The sequence below is a fragment of the Microcaecilia unicolor genome, chromosome 1, assembly GCF_901765095.1.
Source record: "Microcaecilia unicolor chromosome 1, aMicUni1.1, whole genome shotgun sequence".
NCBI lineage: Eukaryota > Metazoa > Chordata > Amphibia > Gymnophiona > Siphonopidae > Microcaecilia > Microcaecilia unicolor.
In genome coordinates, this window is record NC_044031.1 from 705,804,727 (window position 1) to 705,826,184 (window position 21,458).

The 21,458-nt window shown below is 46.8% G+C and overlaps 1 protein-coding gene across 1 annotated transcript in view; it reads left to right on the top strand.

Moving 5' to 3' along the window:
* The window catches only part of ZNF280D (zinc finger protein 280D), a 434,133-nt gene that overhangs the window by 54,037 nt on the left and 358,638 nt on the right, over positions 1 to 21,458 (top strand). The window contains 1 exon segment of the mRNA XM_030189034.1: positions 4,636 to 4,793. Within this exon segment, the coding sequence (XP_030044894.1) occupies positions 4,643 to 4,793 (151 nt within the window). The 5' untranslated portion in view covers positions 4,636 to 4,642.

Genomic DNA, 21,458 nt, shown 5'->3' on the forward strand with positions numbered 1-21,458 from the left:
CTGACTATTTTAGTAGTTCTCTGGACAGGCTCCATCTTGTTACATATTTTTGAAGGTATACAGTACTCTACATGGGGTCTTACCAGAAATTTATACAGAGGCACTATACCCTCTGTTTTCTTGCTAACCATTCCTCTCCCTATTCACCCAAGCAACTTTCTGGCTTTTGCTGTCTCCTTTTCTGCCTGTTTGGCCTCCTTAAGATCATTACATGCAATCAAGACCTGGCCCTATATGCATGTAAAACCTGGTCTTTGAGATTGAGATTTATAAAGAAGGGATAGTCACTATCTTAACATCCTTTACACTACCAAAAGCCAGAAATAGGTATATTAAATCAGTTGTGACCATAACCTATGTGAGGATATAGAGAATATTTGAAACAGTACACCGAGACAGTTTGTTTTTTTGAAGGGCATAAAGCATCTCAGCCTGCCATGCTTCTTCCCTGGGATTTAAATGTAGTACTTAAGGCACCAGCTTCCTCCCTTTGAGCCCTCAAATAGCTAGCACATGTGGTGTTTTTGATAGCTATATGCTTGGCTAGGATAGTGTCTGAGCTGTATGCCGTAGCTTATATCCAAATGTCCAGACTGTCATTTTGCTTGGTTCTTTACTTGTTCCAAAATCAAACAGTAGTGTTGCCAACGTTTAAGAGGAGAATTAGTGGACCGCAGTCACATTCTTCAACTGGACGAAAGACTGCTACAATGTTACTTGGAAGCAACAGATCCATTCAGGAAGAAAGGCCAACTATTCATGCAAAGGGTAGGACCAACGAAAGGCAAGGCTTTCTCAAAGATGTGGATTGTTTGTTTCATCTAGCTTTCTTAGCAGCCTAAATAGTTGGTGGCCACAGAGTGCTGCAAGAATTAAAAGCCCAATCTGCAAAAGCTCAGGCATCCTAGGCCGGGGTGGGCAACCTTTTACATAGAGAGCTTTATGAATGTCAGCACCATCCCTAGGGGGACACATACATAAAAGTTCCTCCCCTAAGTACATAAGTAGTGCCATACTGGGAAAGACCAAAGGTCCATCTAGCCCAGCATCCTGTCACCGACAGTGGCCAATCCAGGTCAAGGGCACCTGGCACGCTCCCCAAACGTAAAAACATTCCAGACAAGTTATACCTAAAAATGCGGAATTTTTCCAAGTCCATTTAATAGCGGTCTATGGACTTGTCCTTTAGGAATCTATCTAACCCCTTTTTAAACTCCGTCAAGCTAACCGCCCGTACCACGTTCTCCGGCAACGAATTCCAGAGTCTAATTACACGTTGGGTGAAGAAAAATTTTCTCCGATTCGTTTTAAATTTACCACACTGTAGCTTCAACTCATGCCCTCTAGTCCTAGTATTTTTGGATAGCGTGAACAGTCGCTTCACATCCACCCGATCCATTCCACTCATTTTATACACTTCTATCATATCTCCCCTCAGCCGTCTCTTCTCCAAGCCCTAGCCTTCTCAGCCTCTCTTCATAAAATAGCCCCCCCCCCCCCCAAGAAAGGAATTCTCTGAAACCTATCTGGTGGGACTGCCCCAAATTTTAGATTTTTTTTTTTAAAGCAAATTTTAACAAGATTACAAGCACAGGGAGAAAGTATTAGGGTTCATTGGACACCTAAGACATGCCTCTTGGGTTGGAGACCGGGAGGGAAATGTCCCAAATGGGAAAATCTGTGGCTTAGTGTGAAGAATATAGAGGGCCTGATGATTCATGATTGGACACACAGACTTAGTGTTTTAAGGGAAATGGAACACAGAAGATTTCTTGACTGGGAACGAGTAGTCAGCTTACCCAGTGGCTCCTAAGGATTGAGAGCTGGTGAGGGAGGGGGTGGAGATCAAAGAGGGGAAGGAGTTGAGAGGTGTTCAGATGGGATGTTCGGTACTCTCTAGTTAATGGAAGTTGGGGGGAGGGGGAGCAAGAGTGTTGGTAGAACGGGGGGGGAGGGGAGATGGAGGGGGAACATATCTTCATGTTTATAGTTGACTATCTCCATGAGGTTTAATGTACTTTGGATATTTGTTACCAGGGTTGAAATAAGTATGAATTTGCCTATTCCATAAAAGTTAATAAATATTGAAATTAAAAAAAAAAACTGCCCCCATATAAAATTTCCTCCCCACATTAAATTCTTTTGCCCACATAAAAAGGAAGAGCTAGTGGTTACGGAGGATGGGCAGACGATATGCCATTTGGCCTTTATTTGCCGTCATGTTTCTATATGGTCTCCTTCATTTCTCTTGTTCTCTATCAGCCTTCCTCATCCCATGGTCTCCAGAATCTGTCTCCTTCCTTCCCTCTCAGTGGTCTCCTGCATCACTCTCCTTCCTTCCCCCTTTCATCGACCTGCCCCACAATCCATGTACAGCGGTTCTCCTCTCTTTCTTGCCCCACAGTTCATGTTCCCCAGTTCCTCGCCCCGAAAATGTGTTTTCTGGTTCCCCTCTCATCTGTGCCTCACGATCCATGTGCCCCAGTTCCTCTCTGTCTCCTCTCCTTCCCTGATTCCAGCATTACCCTGGCCTAGGATGCCTCACTCACTGCAAGTAGATCTTCCTTCTTCGTGCAAGCAGGTCTCCCTTTACCCTTCTGGTTCCATGGGACTGAAGAAAAGTACCTGGCCAGCTTGCTCATTACATAAGTATTGCCATACTGGGAAGACCAAAGGTCCAACGAGCGCAGCATCCTGTTTCCAACAGCGTCCAATCCAGGTCACAGTACCAGCAATTAACTTTTGTATAGAGGAGCCTTGGAGCCACATCCCTGCTGGTCCCGTCCCCTCTGATGCATTTCATACATGTTGACCAGCAGGGCCCTTGTGCATGTAGTGCCAAGTTTCCTCTGCACTGAAGTTAATTTCTGGTTCTGAGCGACCTGGGTCAAGTAGTTTTCTTTGGTCCCTCAGGACCAGAAGGGAGAGGGAAGATCTGTATGCAGGCTGTATAAAATTTGTTGTTGGGCTGCAGGTTGCCCACCCCTGTCCTAGGTGGAATTCAGTACCATTTCACCGGAAAACATCTGCAGGGTAGCAAGTTGGGCTAGCCTGCATTTGTTCTTAAAGCATTATTGCGTAGATAATTCAAGCTTGAGAGAAGGGTTAGCTTTGGTGCAGAAATTTGAAACCCCATTATAAGCTTTTCCTTCCCAATTAAAGGGTGACCCTGGGACATTCACATTGTCTGGACTGGTTTGGCAGGATGATTTAAAAGGTGAAATTAGGGTCACCTGATAATTTTATTTCCTTGAGTCTTCTCGGACCAGTCTAGGGAACCACACACCTCCAGGGGATGGACAAAATGCTGATATTTGGTAAATGGAGGTAAAATGGACTGTCACCAAGGCCACCAAAAGAAAAAGTGTGGGGTGAGGTAAACAGAGGAGTTGTGATACTACAGTACTGATTGGCTTCCCAGCTGGTGCCAGCCTAAATGGGGAAGATTAACAGTTTTAATCTGCCTCAATCTGCTAGAAGGAAGAGGTTATATACCATGTTGACAGGATTTGTCTGGAAGGATTTGAGGAAAGAAAATGATTAGGTTAAGCATAATTTCACTTTCACTGGGGTTTGTTAATTACACGCATGGTTTTGAAAATTCAAGAGTCCCTGCATAATTGACCCTAGAAAATTTGTAGATACCAAAGAACAGGTATAAACATGAGCACATAGTTTTCCTGATGTAATTTTAATAGTCAAAATAGATGGCACACTTAACTTTGAAAATCCAGTAGATTGCATGCATGCTTTTTACCTGTACATGCAGTTAAAATTACCCCTTAGATTGATAAATGGGAATTAGCAAATGAAATATGGAGAAGTCTGCATCAAAATATCCATCTGCTCTCCCTAAATACAGGGATATAGGGGAACTGTGTTTAGAGATAGTACTATTTGCTTACCTATTTCTGCTAAATGTCTATTTTTTAGCATATTCCCACTACACATGATGTATTGTAAGCCACATTGAGCCTGCAAAGAGGTGGGAAAATGTGGGATACAAATGCAATAAATAAATAAAATAAATATGTCAAACTAGACTAGCCTAACCTATGTATGTTGACCATAGAGCAGTGAGCTTCGGAAATGAATGGATATGATGAAATTTATCAATGGCATTTCAAATTTGAGTGCTATGTGAAACACTACTGGAGAGGAAGCAGCATTGGTGGGGGAAGCATTTTTTTTGGGGGGGGAGGGGGCGGGAGGGGGAGACAGGAGGAACTTAAAAGAAGTTTGTGGTCTCAGTTCAGCAACTTGGGAAGATGGAAATTTGGGTTGCCTGTTTTTAGTTGTTTTTGGAATGGCTGGGTTTGTGGGAATCTTGGAATTGGACTTTAATGTTTACTGTTTTATTTTTTGCATTGTTTTTTTACATTTTAGATGGGTATGTATTAGATTATCGTATCTGTATTTTTTATAAATTGCTGTAAACAGCTTTTTGGACATCATCTGGTGGCTTGCAAAGGCTTTAAATCTGAAATAGAAATAGCAACAGCTGTTTACGCATATCTTATTGTTTAACACAAAGGGGTTAGCAGTTATGTAGTTTTTAAATTTGGCCTTATTTGATTCTTCCATACGCACTAGTCTTTCTATTTTTTTTTATTTTTCTTTTTTAAACTTATCTAGGATTAAAATGGCAGAACTCTTTATGGAATGTGAAGAGGAAGAACTAGAGCCATGGCAGAGGAAATCAAAAGTAGTTGAAATTATAGATGATGATGATGATGATGATGATGAGCCAATCTTTGTTGGAGAAATAACAAGTTCAAAGTCAGCTACTACAAGTAAGGCAATGTTTTATTCTGTTTTAAATTCAAGAAAATCTTAAATTCATATACTGAACTACTGATGCATCGCTCAAAATCTTTGACATGTATATATAGTTTTTGAGTAGTAACTTTCTCTATTGCATTGTAAAATAAAAATATTCAAACTGATTACATTGCATTATTTGACACCAGAATTTTCATATATTGTGTAGAATTTATTATTTTTTTTGCACAAAATACACACAGGAGTAAGCTGTGTAGTTCAACATTAGTTTTTGTTAAGGTTCATAATTTGAAAAATTACAGAAGGACCTTACGAGACTGGGAGACTGGGCGACTAAATGGCAGATGCCTTCACTCGACCCTACTTGTCCCTCTAATTACCGACCCATCTCCCTCCTCCCTTTTCTCTCCAAATTACTTGAGCGTGCTGTTCACCACCGCTGCCTTGATTTTCTCTCCTCACATGCTATTCTTCACCCACTACAATCTGGTTTTCGCCCTCTCCACTCAACCGAAACTGCGCTTACTAAAGTCTCCAGTGACCTATTACTGGCTAAATCCAGAGGTCAATATTCCATCCTCATTTTTCTTGATCTTTCCGCTGCTTTTGACACTGTTGATCACAGCATACTTCTCGATACCCTGTACTCACTTGGATTCCAGGGCTCTGTCCTTTCCTGGTTCTCTTCCTACCTCTCCCTCTGCACCTTTAGTGTTCACTCTGGTGGATCCTCTTCTACTTCTATCCCTTTGCCTGTCGGCATACCTCAGGGTTCTGTTCTTGGTCCCCTTCTCTTTTCTATCTACACTTCTTCCCTTGGTTCATTAATCTCATCCCATGGCTTTTCCTACCATCTCTATGCTGATGACTCCCAAATCTACCTTTCTACCCCTGATATCTCACCTTGCATCCAAACCAAAGTTTCAGCGTGCTTGTCCTGACATTGCTGTCTGGATGTCTCAACGCCACCTGAAACTAAACATGACCAAAACCGAGCTTCTCATTTTTCCCCCCAAACCCACCTCCCCACTCCCCCTGTTTTCTATTTCTGTTGATGGTTCTCTCATTCTCCCTGTCTCCTCAGCTCGAAACCTTGGGGTCACCTTTGACTCTTCTCTCTCCTTCTCTGCTCATATCCAGCAGACCGCCAAGACCTGTCGTTTCTTTCTTTACGACATCCGTAAAATCCGCCCCTTTCTTTCCGAGCACTCTACCAAAACCCTCATCCACACTCTTGTTACCTCTCGTTTAGACTACTGCAATCTGCTTCTTGCTGGCCTCCCACTTAGTCACCTCTCCCCTCTCCAATCGGTTCAAAACTCTGCTGCCCGTCTCGTCTTCCGCCAGGGTCGCTTTACTCATACTACCCCTCTCCTCGTCGCTTCACTGGCTCCCTATCCGTTTTTGCATCCTGTTCAAACTTCTTCTACTAACCTATAAATGTAGTCACTCTGCTGCTCCCCAGTATCTCTCCACACTCGTCCTTCCCTACACCCCTTCCCGTGCACTCCGCTCCATGGATAAATCCTTCTTATCTGTTCCCTTCTCCACTACTGCCAACTCCAGACTTCGCGCCTTCTGTCTCGCTGCACCCTACGCCTGGAATAAACTTCCTGAGCCCCTACGTCTTGCCCCATCCTTGGCCACTTTTAAATCTAGACTGAAAGCTCACCTCTTTAACATTGCTTTTGACTCGTAACCCTTGTAACCACTCACCTCCACCTACCCTCCTCTCCTCCTTCCTGTACACATTAATTGATTTGATTTGCTTACTTTATTTTTTGTCTATTAGATTGTAAGCTCTTTGAGCAGGGACTGTCTTTCTTCTATGTTTGTGCAGCGCTGCGTACGCCTTGTAGCGCTATAGAAATGCTAAATAGTAGTAGTAGTAGCAAGTGCAAGGTGATGCATGTGGAAAAAAGAACCCGAATTATAGCTATGTCATGCAAGGTTCCACGTTAGGAGTTATGGACCAAGAAAGGGATCTGGGTGTCGTCGTCGATAATACACTGAAACCTTCTGCTCAGTGTGCTGCTGCGGCTAGGAAAGCGAATAGAATGTTGGGTATTATTAGGAAAGGTATGGAAAACAGGTGTGAGAATGTTATAATGCCGTTATATCGCTCCATGGTGCGACCGCACCTTGAGTATTGTGTTCAATTCTGGTCACCGCATCTCAAGAAAGATATAGTGGAATTGGAAAAGGTGCAGCAAAGGGGAACTAAAATGATAGCGGGGATGGGGCGATTTCCCTATGAAGAAAGACTAAGGAGGCTAGGGCTTTTCAGCTTGGAGAAGAGACGGCTGAGGGGAGACATGATATATGAGTGGAGTGGGTGTGTGGATGTGAAGCGTCTGTTCACGCTTTCCAAAAATACTAGGACTAGGGGGCATGCGATTAAACTACTGTGTAGTAAATTTAAAACGGAGAAAATTTTTCTTCACCCAACGCGTAATTAAACTCCGGAATTTGTTGCCGGAGAACGTGGTGAAGGCGGTTAGCTTAGCAGAGTTTAAAAGGGGGTTAGATGGTTTCCTAAAGGACAAGTCCATAAACCGCTACTAAATGGACTTGGGAAAAATCTACAATTCCGGGAATAACATGTATAGAATGTTTGTATGTTTGGGAAGCTTGCCAGGTGCCCTTGGCCTGGATTGGCCGCTGTCGTGGACAGGATGCTGGGCTCGATGGACCCTTGGTCTTTTCCCAGTGTGGCATTACTTATGTACTTATGTAAACATAGGGAATTTGTCCTCTTTAAGGAAATTTACTGTATATGATGATTTTTAGTGGAAAGTTTTTGTTAAATGCAAAACTTATGCAGCGAGATCCACGTAGTTGCCAAACTATTATCCAACCAAAACCTCAATCCATACATATACAAAGATGAAGTAATGATCTACATCCTGTTTAAACACGATTTAACGGAAATTACCAATGACATCAATCAAGGTTTCCATATCATGCATTCATGGGCAGATGCATTTCAGCTGAAACTTAACGCAGCAAAAACGCAATGCCTTATACTCACCTCACAGCATAACACGAGCAAATTCACCACCATAAACACACCAAAACTATCCCTTCCCGTATCGGACACACTGAAAATTCTTGGAGTTACCATCGATCTACATCTTACACTTGAAAGTCATGTGAAAAATACAACTAAAAAGATGTTCTATTCAATGTGGAAACTAAAACGGATAAGACCTTTCTTCCCAGGGACCATCTTTCGCAACCTGGTACAATCATTTGTGCTTAGTCACTTAGACTACTGCAGTGCACTCTACGCTGGCTGTAAGGAGCAAATCATCTAGAGACTGCAAACTGCCCAGAGTACCGCAGCTAGACTCATATACGGAAAAACAAAATATGAAAGTGCTAAGCCCCTGAGGGAGAAATTACACTGGATTCCACTTAAAGAACGCATCACGTTCAAGGTATGCTCTCTAGTTCATAAAATCATCCACGGAAATGCCCCAGCCTACATGTCAGATCTGGTAGATCTGTCACCCAGGAACGCTAAAAAGTCATCCCGCACATTCCTTAATCTTCACTTCCCTAGTTGTAAAGGCCTAAAATACAAACTAATGCATGCGTCAAACTTCTCTTACCTGAGTACACATTTGTGGAACGCATTGCCACGCAGCTTAAAAACTACTTATGAACTAACTAACTTTCGCAAATCCCTGAAGACCCACCTATTCAACAAAGCATACCAATAAAAGCAGCAACTATAAATGTAATACATCGCAACCTACCTATTAACAATGTTTTTGCTTAGATCTGCTTGTTTAAATTTCTATGGCATCTCCACCGTACCTATTATCAGTACTGTTTACTACTTATATTGTTTACATTTCGATTATGCTATTCTTTATGTAACACTAACTGTTATCTCCTAATCTACTATCTACCAATAATGACACATTGTGAGCCACGTTGAGCCTGCAAAGAGGTGGGAAAATGTGGGATACAAATGCAATAAATAAATAAAATAAATAAATTATGAACTGTGTTTGTAGTGGAAGCTTTGACAATGGTATCTCCATTGAAACTACTCCACGACCACTTGAACTTCAGGAAATCACTAAAAACCAACCTCTTCAAAAAGGCCCCACGTAACCCTCTTCACCTACCAACTCAGCATGACTATGATCGAACAGGACATCACGCAATCTTCATCCATTCCGACCCTCCACTTATACCTCATACAATCACTATACAACTTTGTATTTGTTATCCACCGACTGGGCAAACGCTTTTGACAGTACTTTGTAAGCCACATTGAGCCTGCAAATAGGTGGGAAAATGTGGGGTACAAATACAACAAATAAATAAATACATTAAAATGACTGCTAAGATGATTTGTGACCATAAATTTACTACCTTACCACATTGTACATTAACTTATAAATGTATGAGTTCCTATTAAGGCACGGTAGTGTGTTCTAATACAGAATTTATTGATTACTAATCTATTATCATGGCCTCTAACGAATAAGCAGGGAACATCAACTTTTGTAATGTATTCAGCAGAATTTGACTGCAAGAAATACCAGATCTGATTTACTTTGTGGGTCTGTAGCTTAAGCTGTACATAAACACATTTTTGTAAAACAGGACCATTCTGTCGTGTATAACATTAGATTTAATTTTAACTTTTATCAAAGCTGTGTTTATACAACTGCAGGGTTTAAAAGGCATTTCATGACTGACTGCAGGAATGCATTCACCATTGTACTATTCCCCTTCCCCAGTAATTGGATCTAGGGGTGGGATGATAGAAGTAAATGGTAAATGCCTTTCTTCCCTGGAGAACGTACATCACCCACCCAGACACCTTGCAAATTACGGGCAGTTCTCTCAACTACTCCCCCCCCCCCAACCAAAGAAAAGAAAATCTCAGGCAAAAACCTTGCTCTCTTTATCCCTCACTCTTCTTCCCCCTCAGCCATCCTTCTGTTTTTCCAGGCTCCAAGACACTTTTCTGCTCCTTTCCTCTGACTCTGGGTGTGGGAGTGCGTGGGGAGGGGGGGGGGGGGGTGCAGTGTTCTGGTGCTGCCCTTCTTGTTGCATTTTGGCTGTAGGAGTGTTTGATGTGCTATAAATTGGCTATCTGCCATTTCTTCTGCCCCTCTTTTGAGATTTCTCCATGGCACTGCGTGTGAGCTCTGCTTGTTGATTGTGCCAGTGCTGCCATCTTGATCTAGGGGTATTTGGTGTTTTTTTTCTAGCAGGAAATGTCAACTGCCCTGAGGTGAGTAGATACATGTTTGTTTGTTTGTTTTTTTTTAAATTCCTGCACTTGTGCATTTTCTAAAACTATTATATTTTTTAAGCCATACAGAGAATTCTCATTGCTTGCATTAACACTGACAGTGTAGTTGGTGTTAGGGTGTACAGACCAAATTTTGTTTAGTCTCCTGTATTTATGGGGTTTTTCATTTTTTGTTGGTGTGTAAATTTTTTTTTTTTCCTTCATTTTGGGGGCAGTATTGTACAGTAATATACTCTATTGCTCAAAATAATGTACCCTATTCTTCAGTAGGGTGGCATACTGAGGTTCTCCGAGGACAAGCAGGCTGCTTGTTCTCACGACTGGGTTGACGTCCGCGGCAGCCCCCACCAACCGGAAGAAGCTTCGCGGGACGGTCGGCACGCAGGCCACGCCCACCGCGCATGCGCGGCCGCCTTCCCGCCCGTGCGCGACCGCTCCCGCCAGTTACTTTTTTTCCGCGACTGAGAGAGTTGTGCAATCGCCTCTCTCTCTGTTCAGCCGCCGGATTTTCGACCGCGTTTACGCGGATCGTTGCTTGGATTCCCGTTCGGTTTCCTCTCATCTTGTTTGTATTGTTTTTAAAAAAAAAAAAAAAGAAATTTTTCGCGCGTGTGGAGCACGCGTTCCCTTTTTCCCTCGCTTACTAGCGGGGACGCCACGTTGCGGCCTAGTGGCCGCTTGGTCGAGTGATTTTTTCGTGGTGTGATTTTAGCCACCATTGCCGACTTTGACTTCGCCGACGCGATTTTTCCGTCGATGTCCTCGAAGGTCCCGAGTGGATTTAAAAAGTGTGGTCGCTGCGGCCGGCCGATCTCGCAGACCGACACCCACGCTTGGTGCCTCGGGCCGGAGCACAATCTCAAGTCGTGCGCTTTGTGTCTCGGTCTCCGGAAACGGACTCAGGTTGCGAGGCAAGTTCTGCGGGACCGTCTTTTTGGAACTTGCGCCGGCCCCTCGACGTCGACCTCGACGGCATCGGTATCAAAGGCTGGTTCTTCGGTACCGGTATCGATGCCCGAGACATCGGCACCGATGGCAGCGACCCCAGGAGAACAGGTCCCGTCGGCCCGCCGGTCCGCCGGTGAGAGTGGGGTTGAGAGGCCGCGTGGGCAGTCGGCCCCGGTCACTCCCTCAGCTCGTGAGCCACGGGACCGAACCCTGTCGGACCCGGTACCTCGAGACCGAGGGGGATCGACCTCCTCCTCCTCCATGCCCTCCGGCGCCGGTGACGTGCACCGGAAAAAAGATAAGAAGCGCCGTCACCGGGAGCCCTCGGTGCACCCTGGAGAGGACTCGACGCCGAAGCGTCATCGCAGAGAGGAGAGATCTCCGTCGGTGGTGGAGGTACCGACGCGTCGGGGTTCCGGCACCTCGGTGCCGTCTCCTGGCCCCCAGCAGCTTCTGGCACCGACACCCTTACCGGCCCCACCGCCTTTCCCGGCAGCGGGCCTGGACGAGTGCCTCAGAGCCATCCTTCCGGGGATCCTGGAAGGGCTGATGCGCCAGGCTGTGCCGGCGCCGGGGGTGCTTGCGCCCTCGGCGCCGATGACTGTGGCGCCGGCGAGCTCTAGCCCGGCGCCGGGGCTGTCGACACCGCCGTCGCTTGCGGTGCCGGTCTCGACCGCCACGCAGGTGGAGTCCCCGTCGACGTCGATGGAGGGAGCTCCGTCCCCGCCGGCGCGGGAGTCCACCGCTCGACGACACCGAGACCTCGGTGCCTCGACGTCGAGCCGGGCCCGGTACAGGACTCAGCTACATGAGCTAATGTCCGATACCGAGGATGAGGACTCGTGGGGGGAAGAGGAGGACCCTAGATATTTCTCCTCAGAGGAGTCTACGGGCCTTCCCTCGGACCCCACGCCTTCACCGGAGAGGAAGCTCTCACCTCCTGAGAGTCTCTCCTTTGCCTCTTTTGTGCGGGATATGTCTATAAGCATTCCCTTCCCCGTGGTCTCTGTGGAAGAGCCGAGGGCCGAGATGCTCGAGGTCCTCGACTATCCATCACCACCTAGAGAGTCCTCCACGGTACCGCTGCACAATGTCCTGAAGGAGACGCTGCTTCGGAACTGGGTGCGACCACTAACTAACCCCACCATTCCCAAGAAAGCAGAGTCCCAGTACAGGATCCACTCTGACCCAGAGCTCATGCGGCCCCAGTTGCCCCATGACTCAGCGGTCGTGGATTCTGCTCTCAAGAGGGCACGGAGTTCGAGGGATACCGCCTCGGCGCCCCCGGGGCGGGAGTCTCGCACTCTGGACTCATTTGGGAGGAAGGCCTACCAATCCTCCATGCTCGTGACCCGCATCCAATCTTACCTGCTCTATATGAGCATCCACATGCGGACCAATGTGCAACAGCTGGCGGACCTGGTCGATAAGCTCCCGCCGGAGCAGTCCAGGCCTTATCAGGAGGTGGTCAGGCAGCTGAAGGCGTGCAGAAAGTTCCTGTCCAGGGGGATTTTTGACACCTGTGACGTGGCATCTCGTGCTGCGGCCCAAGGTATAGTGATGCGCAGGCTCTCATGGCTGCGTGCCTCTGACCTGGACAACCGCACCCAGCAGAGACTGGCTGACGTCCCTTGCCGGGGGGATAATATTTTTGGCGAGAAGGTCGAGCAGATGGTTGACCAACTGCATCAGCGGGAAACCGCTCTCGACAAGCTCTCCCACCGGGCGCCTTCAGCACCCGCCCCCTCGGGCGGGCGTTTTTCCCGGGCTCGGCAGGCTGCACCCTATTCTTTTGCGAAGCGTAGGTACAACCAGCCGGCCCGAAGGCCTCGTCAGGCACAGGGACAGCCCCAGCGCGCTCGTTCCCGTCAACAGCGTGCGCCTAAGCAGCCCCCTGCGCCTCCACAGCAAAAGCCGGGGACGGGCTTTTGACTGGATCCATGGGAACATAGCCGCCCTACAAGTGTCCGTACCGGACGACCTGCCGGTCGGAGGGAGGTTAAAATTCTTTCACCAAAGGTGGCCTCTCATAACCTCCGACCAGTGGGTTCTCCAAATAGTGCGGTACGGATACGCCCTGAATTTGGCCTCCCTGCCTCCAAATTGTCCTCCGGGAGCTCAGTCTTTCAGCTCCCATCACAAGCAGGTACTTGCAGAGGAACTCTCCGCCCTTCTCAGCGCCAATGCGGTCGAGCCCGTACCACCCGGGCAGGAAGGGCAGGGATTCTATTCCAGGTACTTCCTTGTGGAAAGAAAACAGGGGGGATGCGTCCCATCCTAGACCTGAGAGGCCTGAACAAATTCCTGGTCAAAGAAAAGTTCAGGATGCTTTCCTTGGGCACCCTTCTGCCAATGATTCAGAAAAACGATTGGCTATGTTCCCTGGATTTAAAGGACGCATACACTCACATCCCGATACTGCCAGCTCACAGACAGTATCTCAGATTCCGCCTGGGCGCATGGCACTTTCAGTATTGTGTGCTGCCCTTTGGGCTCGCCTCTGCCCCACGAGTGTTTACAAAGTGCCTCGTGGTGGTAGCGGCCTACCTACGCAAGCTGGGAGTGCACGTGTTCCCATATCTCGACGATTGGCTGGTCAAGAACACCTCGGAGGCAGGAGCCCTCCGGTCCATGCAGTGCACTATTCAACTTCTGGAGCGGCTGGGGTTTGTGATAAATTACCCAAAGTCCCATCTCCAGCCAACTCAGTCTCTGGAATTCATAGGAGCGCTGCTGAATTCCCAGATGGCTCAGGCCTACCTTCCCGAAGCGAGGGCCACCAATCTCTTGGCCCTGGCTTCGCAGACCAGAGCGTCTCAGCAGATCACAGCTTGGCAGATGTTGAGACTTCTGGGTCATATGGCCTCCACAGTTCATGTGACTCCCATGGCTCGTCTTCATATGAGATCTGCTCAATGGACCCTAGCTTCCCAGTGGTTCCAAGCCACCGGGAATCTAGAGGATGTCATCCGCCTCTCCACCAGTTGCCGCACTTCACTGCTCTGGTGGACCATACGGACCAATTTGACCCTGGGACGTCCATTCCAAATTCCGCAGCCCACGAAAGTGCTGACGACGGATGCATCTCGCCTGGGGTGGGGAGCCCATGTCGATGGGCTTCACACCCAGGGTCTGTGGTCCCTCCAGGAAAAGGATCTGCAGATCAACCTCCTGGAGCTCCGAGCGATCTGGAACGCACTGAAGGCTTTCAGAGATCGGCTGTCCTGCCAAATTATCCAAATTCGGACAGACAATCAGGTTGCAATGTATTACGTCAACAAGCAGGGGGGCACCGGATCTCGCCCCCTGTGTCAGGAAGCCGTCGGTATGTGGCGTTGGGCGTGTCGGTTCGGCATGCTTCTCCAAGCCACGTACCTGGCAGGCGTAAACAACAGTCTGGCCGACAGACTGAGCAGAGTCATGCAACCGCACGAGTGGTCGCTCCATTCCAGAGTGGTACGCAAGATCTTCCGAGAGTGGGGCACCCCCTCGGTGGATCTTTTCGCCTCTCAGACTAACCACAAGCTGCCTCTGTTCTGTTCCAGACTTCAGACACACGGCAGGCTAGCGTCAGATGCCTTTCTCCTTCATTGGGGGACCGGCCTCCTGTATGCTTATCCTCCCATACCTTTGGTGGGGAAGACCTTACTGAAGCTCAAGCAAGACCGCGGCACCATGATTCTGATAGCGCCCTTTTGGCCCCGTCAGATCTGGTTCCCTCTTCTTCTGGAGTTGTCCTCCGAAGAACCGTGGAGATTGGAGTGTTTTCCGACTCTCATTTCGCAGAACGACGGAGCGTTGCTGCACCCCAACCTTCAATCCCTGGCTCTCACGGCCTGGATGTTGAGGGCGTAGACTTCGCTGCGTTGGGTCTGTCTGAGGGTGTCTCCCGGGTCTTGCTTGCCTCTAGGAAGGATTCCACTAAAAAGAGTTACTTTTTCAAGTGGAGGAGGTTTGTCGTTTGGTGTGAGAGCAAGGCCCTAGAACCTCGTTCTTGCCCTACACAGAACCTGCTTGAATACCTTCTGCACTTATCAGAGTCTGGCCTCAAGACCAACTCAGTAAGGAATCACCTTAGTGCGATTAGTGCTTACCATTATCGTGTGGAAGGTAAAGCCATCTCTGGAGAGCCTTTAGTCGTTCGATTCATGAGAGGCTTGCTTTTGTCAAAGCCCCCTATCAAGCCTCCTACTGTGTCATGGGATCTCAACGTCGTCCTCACCCAGCTGATGAAACCTCCTTTTGAGCCACTGAATACCTGCCATCTGAAGTACTTGACCTGGAAGGTCATTTTCTTGGTGGCAGTTACTTCAGCTCGTAGGGTCAGTGAGCTTCAAGCCCTAGTAGCTCATGCTCCATATACTAAATTTCATCACAACAGAGTAGTGCTCCGCACTCACCCAAAGTTCCTGCCGAAGGTGGTGTCGGAGTTCCATCTTAACCAGTCAATTGTCTTGCCAACATTCTTCCCCAGGCCGCATACCCGCCCTGCTGAACGTCAGTTGCACACATTGGACTGCAAGAGAGCATTGGCCTTCTACTTGGAGCGGACACAGCCCAACAGACAGTCCGCCCAATTGTTTATTTCTTTCGACCCTAACAGGCTAGGGGTCGCTGTCGGGAAACGCACCATCTCCAATTGGCTAGCAGATTGCATTTCCTTCACTTACGCCCAGGCTGGGCTGACTCTTGAGGGTCATGTCACGGCTCATAGTGTCAGAGCCATGGCAGCGTCGGTGGCCCACTTGAAGTCAGCCACTATTGAAGAGATCTGCAAGGCTGCGACGTGGTCATCTGTCCACACATTCACATCTCATTACTGCCTCCAGCAGGATACCCGACGCGACAGTCGGTTCGGGCAGTCGGTGTTGCAGAATCTGTTTGGGGTGTAAATCCAACTCCACCCTCCAGGACCTGAATTTATTCTGGTCAGGCTGCACTCTCAGTTAGTGTTCTTCGTAGGTCAATTTCTGTTGTACCCTCGCCGTTGCGAGGTTCAATTGACCTGGGTTATTGTTTTGAGTGAGCCTGAGAGCTAGGGATACCCCAGTCGTGAGAACAAGCAGCCTGCTTGTCCTCGGAGAAAGGGTATGATACATACCTGTAGCAGTTGTTCTCCGAGGACAGCAGGCTGATTGTTCTCACCTACCCTCCCTCCTCCCCTTTGGAGTTGTGTGTTTCATATTTTATTGCTTGTCATTCAACTGGCGGGAGCGGTCGCGCACGGGCGGGAAGGCGGCCGCGCATGCGCGGTGGGCATGGCCTGCGTGCCGACCGTCCCGCGAAGCTTCTTCCGGTTGGTGGGGGCTGCCGCGGACGTCAACCCAGTCGTGAGAACAATCAGCCTGCTGTCCTCGGAGAACAACTGCTACAGGTATGTATCATACCCTATACAAAAACCCCCACAGAACTTTTCTCTGAGGACTAGCAGGCCTATAATTCTCACATGTGGGTAACGCGGGTCCGCCTTACTGGTCCGGAACTTGTTAGAAGCTTAAAACAGGTCTTTGAGTGCGAGATGTGCTCCACCATAGAAGTTTCTCCTGCAATAGAAGATGTCTTCTTAGAAGATGTGCTGGTAGCAAGATATACAGGATCCCCCATGCAAATTTTGCTAGCTGTGACCAGCATGTTTGCTTGTTTTTCCAAAAAATAAAAATATTGTTGTCTGCATCAATCAAACATAAATAACAGTCTAGTTCATTAACAGGCTTCAAAGTAGAAAGTGACATTGGGACAAAGTTTGTCCCCGTCCCCATCCCCACGGTTACTGCATGTCTTCGTCCCTGTGTCATTCTCTATTCTTGGCCAATGGCACCTACTATGTTTTTGATGTCGCCTCTAGGATCTCAGCCCAGAGTAAACCAATGCATAGACTCTCATGGCTATGTGTCTAGTCCCTATAGTCCATCAGAGGTTGGTGGATGCCACGTACCAAGGAAATAATCTTTTTGGAGAGAAGGTGGAGGAGGTCGCTGACCTCGTCAAGAAACACACTGATAACCACTGATTTTTTTTCTCCTGCCGGATGCCTTCTGCACCTGTCTCCTCTTGTAGGAGGTTTTTTGGCAACTTGAAGAGGAGTACTCATTACTCGAAGAGGTGGTACACTCCTTTTCGCCATCCTCTGCAGGCTGTGCCCCAGCACGCTCGTTCTCGTTAACAGTGTGCGCCTAAGGCTCGGGCAGCTCCCCTAGTCAAAGCAGGGGGCGAGCTCTTGACTGGCTTCTGCAGAGCATAGCTGCTGTAAAAGTGATTGTCCCAGATGACTTGCCGGTCGGGGTAGGCTGAAGTTTTACCAAGAAAGGTGGCCCCTTGTAACCTCCAACTGGTGGGTTCTTCAAATAGTCCGTCTTGGTTATGCCCTGCATTGGCTTCAGAGACCACCAGATTGCCCACTGAGAGCACATCACTTCAGCTTTCAGCACAAGCATTTACTTGCAAAGGGACTCTCCGCTCTTCTTGAGGCCCATGTGGCCGAACCTGTTCCACCAGTGGAAGAAGGGAAGGGATTCTATTTCAGGTACTTGTGCAAAAGAAAATGAGGGATTGGTTCCATCCTAGACTTGAGGGGCCTGAAAAAATTCCTGGCCAAAGAAAAGCCCAGGATGGTTTCCCTGAGCACACTTTTTCCCATGCTTCAGGAAAATGATTGGCTATGCTCTCTGGACCTAAAGGATGCTTATACTCGTATCCGATACTTCCAGCTCACAGGAAGTGTCTTTGATTTCAGTTGGGGACATGTCACTTCCAGTATTGTGTGTTACCTTTTTTCCTTGCCTTGGCGCCCAGGGTTTTCACCAAGAGTCTTGCAGTAGTCACAACATTGCTGTTCTGATTGGGAGTACATGTGTACTTATTATCTCGACGACTGGCTTTTGAAGAGTGTGTCGTAGGTCGGTGATCAGAAGGACTGTTCGGGTGGTAGAGCTACTAGGGTTAGTTTTAAATAACCAAGTCCCATCTGCTCCCTGTGCAGCAATTGGTGTTCATTGGAGCCCTGCTAGACATTCAACCGGCTTGGACTTTTTACCCTGTGATGTGTTCAGACACTCTTGTCGACCTTGCCACTCAAGTTCGAGCAGCTTGGCATGCCATAGTCTGGCAGATGTTGAGGTTCTTAGGCCACATGGCCTCTACTGTTCATGTGACGCCCCTGGCACATCTTCACATGAGAACTACCCAGTAGACCCTAGCTTCCCAGTGGTATCAGGCCATGGGGAACCTAGAGGATTCCATCCGAATTCTGCCAGAGCTAGTTAAGTCCTTGCTCTGGTGGACGATTCGATCTATTTTGACTCTGAGACACCCATTCCAAATTCCACAACCCACGAATGTGCTGACAACGTATGCATCCCATCTAAGGTGGGGAGCTCACTTAGATGGGCTTCACACTCAAGGTGCTTGGTCAGCCCAGGAAACAGATCTCCAAATTAACCATCTGGAGCTCTGGGCGATCTGGAATGCTGTTTTCGTTGAGCCTGGTAGCTAGGGATTCCCACATGTGAGAATTATAGGCCTGTTTGTCCTTGGAGAAAGCGAAGGTACTTATCTGTAGCAGCTATTCTCTGACAGCAGGCTTTATATCCTCTCATATCCTCCCACCTCCCCTTGGAGTTGTTTCCTTTTTTTCTTATGCTTTATCTTGTACTGCTGGTCCCATGCTCTCAAGATGGAACACATATCGTGCTCAAAGACCTGTAAAATCAATTGTCCAAAACAAAGAACAAACAATATCTGCGTTCAAAGTAATGCTCCAGGTAGTGCTATCCTGGATCATTCCTTAACCTCTAGTTGTCGGGAATCATTTGGAATGTTTGTAATGCAACTAAATCCTTGATAGTAATTATCATAAATATATTACAACAATCCTTCTAGTATTTACGCTTTGAAATTCTGCATTCTTAGATGTTGATCTATAATCCACAAGCCTTAATTTGATTCCTACCACATATAGAAGGCGAGGGTTGGTTTGCGTCTGATTTGTGTATTTCGCCATCATGGGCGATACCCATGTAGCTTGTACGTAGGGCACAGTGCTGTGTGCAGTCTGCCAGTTAGAGACAGACCAGACCTGAGCATATGTACTGTACATTCCATATGTGAGGTACATTAGTGCAGGAGACAGGAGGCCATGTCTTACTGACAGACCTTTTTTATGAGACCTTTTCTCCCCCTCAGATCAAATTTAAGATCCAATTGTGACACATTTGTTGTGAACTTCTGACTATCATAGTTGTCATTCAGTTGCTTATTGGCAATAGATCAGCATTGTGTTATATATATTGAAGGTTTTACTGACTGATAAGCATGTGGAATTTCTGGAACCAACTGATATAGATGGTGGGGGGTGCCCAGACCCTGCCACCCAAGAATGTAGTGTAACATAAAAGCTATGCTGTGTTGGACTGAGGTCCATTGAACCCAATATCCTATCTCTGACAGTGGCCTTTCCAGATAACATGTACTTATCAGATCCTAAAAAATTATTTATTGGGATTTATTTACTACCTTTATGACGAGATCATCTGAAGGTGATGTACAGCTTGATAAAAACTTGCCTTGATAACAGCAAAGTAATGGTGAAATGAACAAGCATAAGCATTGAATACAATCAATGACACAAACTTAGATTGCAAATTAAATCCTAAAATGTACTTCTAGTTTCTGTAGTTAGGTTCCAGGGATGAGAAATACCTCTTCCAAGTCTACCTGGCTAATTATATTTTTATGGATTTTTCCTTCAGGAACTTGTCCAATCTTCTTTTGAATCCTATGTTGGTTGCCTTGACTACATCTCAGCAACAGATTTCACAACTTAGTTGTTATTTATTTAGATTTTGCTCACATGTTTTTTTTTTCAGTAGTAGCTCAGAGTTAGTTACATTCGGGTACACTGGCTATTCCTCTGTCCTTGGAGGCTCACAATCTAATTTGGGGTAAGTGATTTGCCCGAGATCAGAAGGAGCAGTAGTGAGATTTGAATCAGGCACTCCTTGATGTCAAGACTGGTACTCTAACCACTAGGCTACTCCTCCACTCCTAACTGATAAGAAAGCACAAGTTTTAATTAAGTACTGCATGAAAAAAAAAAAACCTTTCTGTAATGTGTTCTCAGTCATCTGGTCATTTAGTTTCATGGAGTTTCCTCTTGTTTTTGTGTTTGACAGGTTAAACAGCTGTTCCTTATAAATGTTTCCCCCTCATAATTCTACAAGCTTCTGTCAGATCCTCCTCTTGGTTGCTTTTTAGTTCAGTGGTGCAGCTAGTGAGAGCAGCACTGGGGAATGTGATCCTGGAGAATAGATACATGGAAGGAGAAGGTTAGAGTTGTGGTCTCTCAGCACATGTGGAGGTCGAGTCAGCTCTTCATTTGTGACAGACCTTTTCAGCTAGTATGTAAAGACTGAGTTTGTTATTAGCTAGAGTTTTGAAATGTAGAATGCAGACTTAAATATTCATGTGAAAAGTTTCTTCCAAAACTTCAGAAGCGATTCAGTCTGCATTTAGATCTGTTAGTGACATGTAAACTATAAATTGATTTCAGTATGTAAAATATGAACAAAATCTTCATGCCAAATCTGCCTGAAAGTGAATTATGTTCAGTTAACTACAAGTCAGTACTTCGTGCATACTAGTCCTCTAAACATAATTCATCTACAGAAAGCTTGAGTTTAGAATGAGTAGTTCAGATACTAGTGCTGAAATTAAAATAGAATGGAGATGCATAGATGTTCACATATATAGTTCTGAGAATATGAAACAAAACACCTTTAGTTAATTTCACAAAAGGGGCTTAGCAATCAAAACATGACAAACTCTTCTCATACAATAATTTATTTTCCATCTGAACCATATAAACTTCTCAGCTTTGGAATGGGCACCTGATTTCACAAGTAGCTGAGTGGTTTGCAAAAGAGTACACAAAAAAAAATTCCATCAGGATGCAGTGTCGCTCATAACTTTCAGCTGGGAATAAGAGGTTAAAAAAATCTAAATAGTTGCACCAGCTGCCTTGCCCTCTACTATTTCCAGAATTGCCCCTTTGTGTCTCTCCCCCCCTCACCTTCCAGCATTGTCCCTTTGTCTCACCCCCCCCCCCCCATCAATTTCCAGCATTGCCCCTTTGTCTCGTTCTCTCCCCCCTGTCACCTTCCAGCATTGCCCCTTTGTTTCTATTCCCCCCCCCCCCCCCCCCCCCCCCCACCCCGGTTATCTCCCTTTCTTCCCTACTTCTTTGTTCACTCACATGATCTGGAATGCTGCTGCTTCTCCTGGTCTGCTTGTGGGGGGGGAGGGGGTGGGATGGTAGCAACAAATAACAGAAGGCAGGCAGCTGCAGAAATGTTGCCTTGTGCATTCTGCTACTGGCTCCACTGGTCCCAGAAACAGGAAGTTATAGGTTTGTATTGGCCAGGCAGTTCCTTATCATAGCTAGCTCAATAGA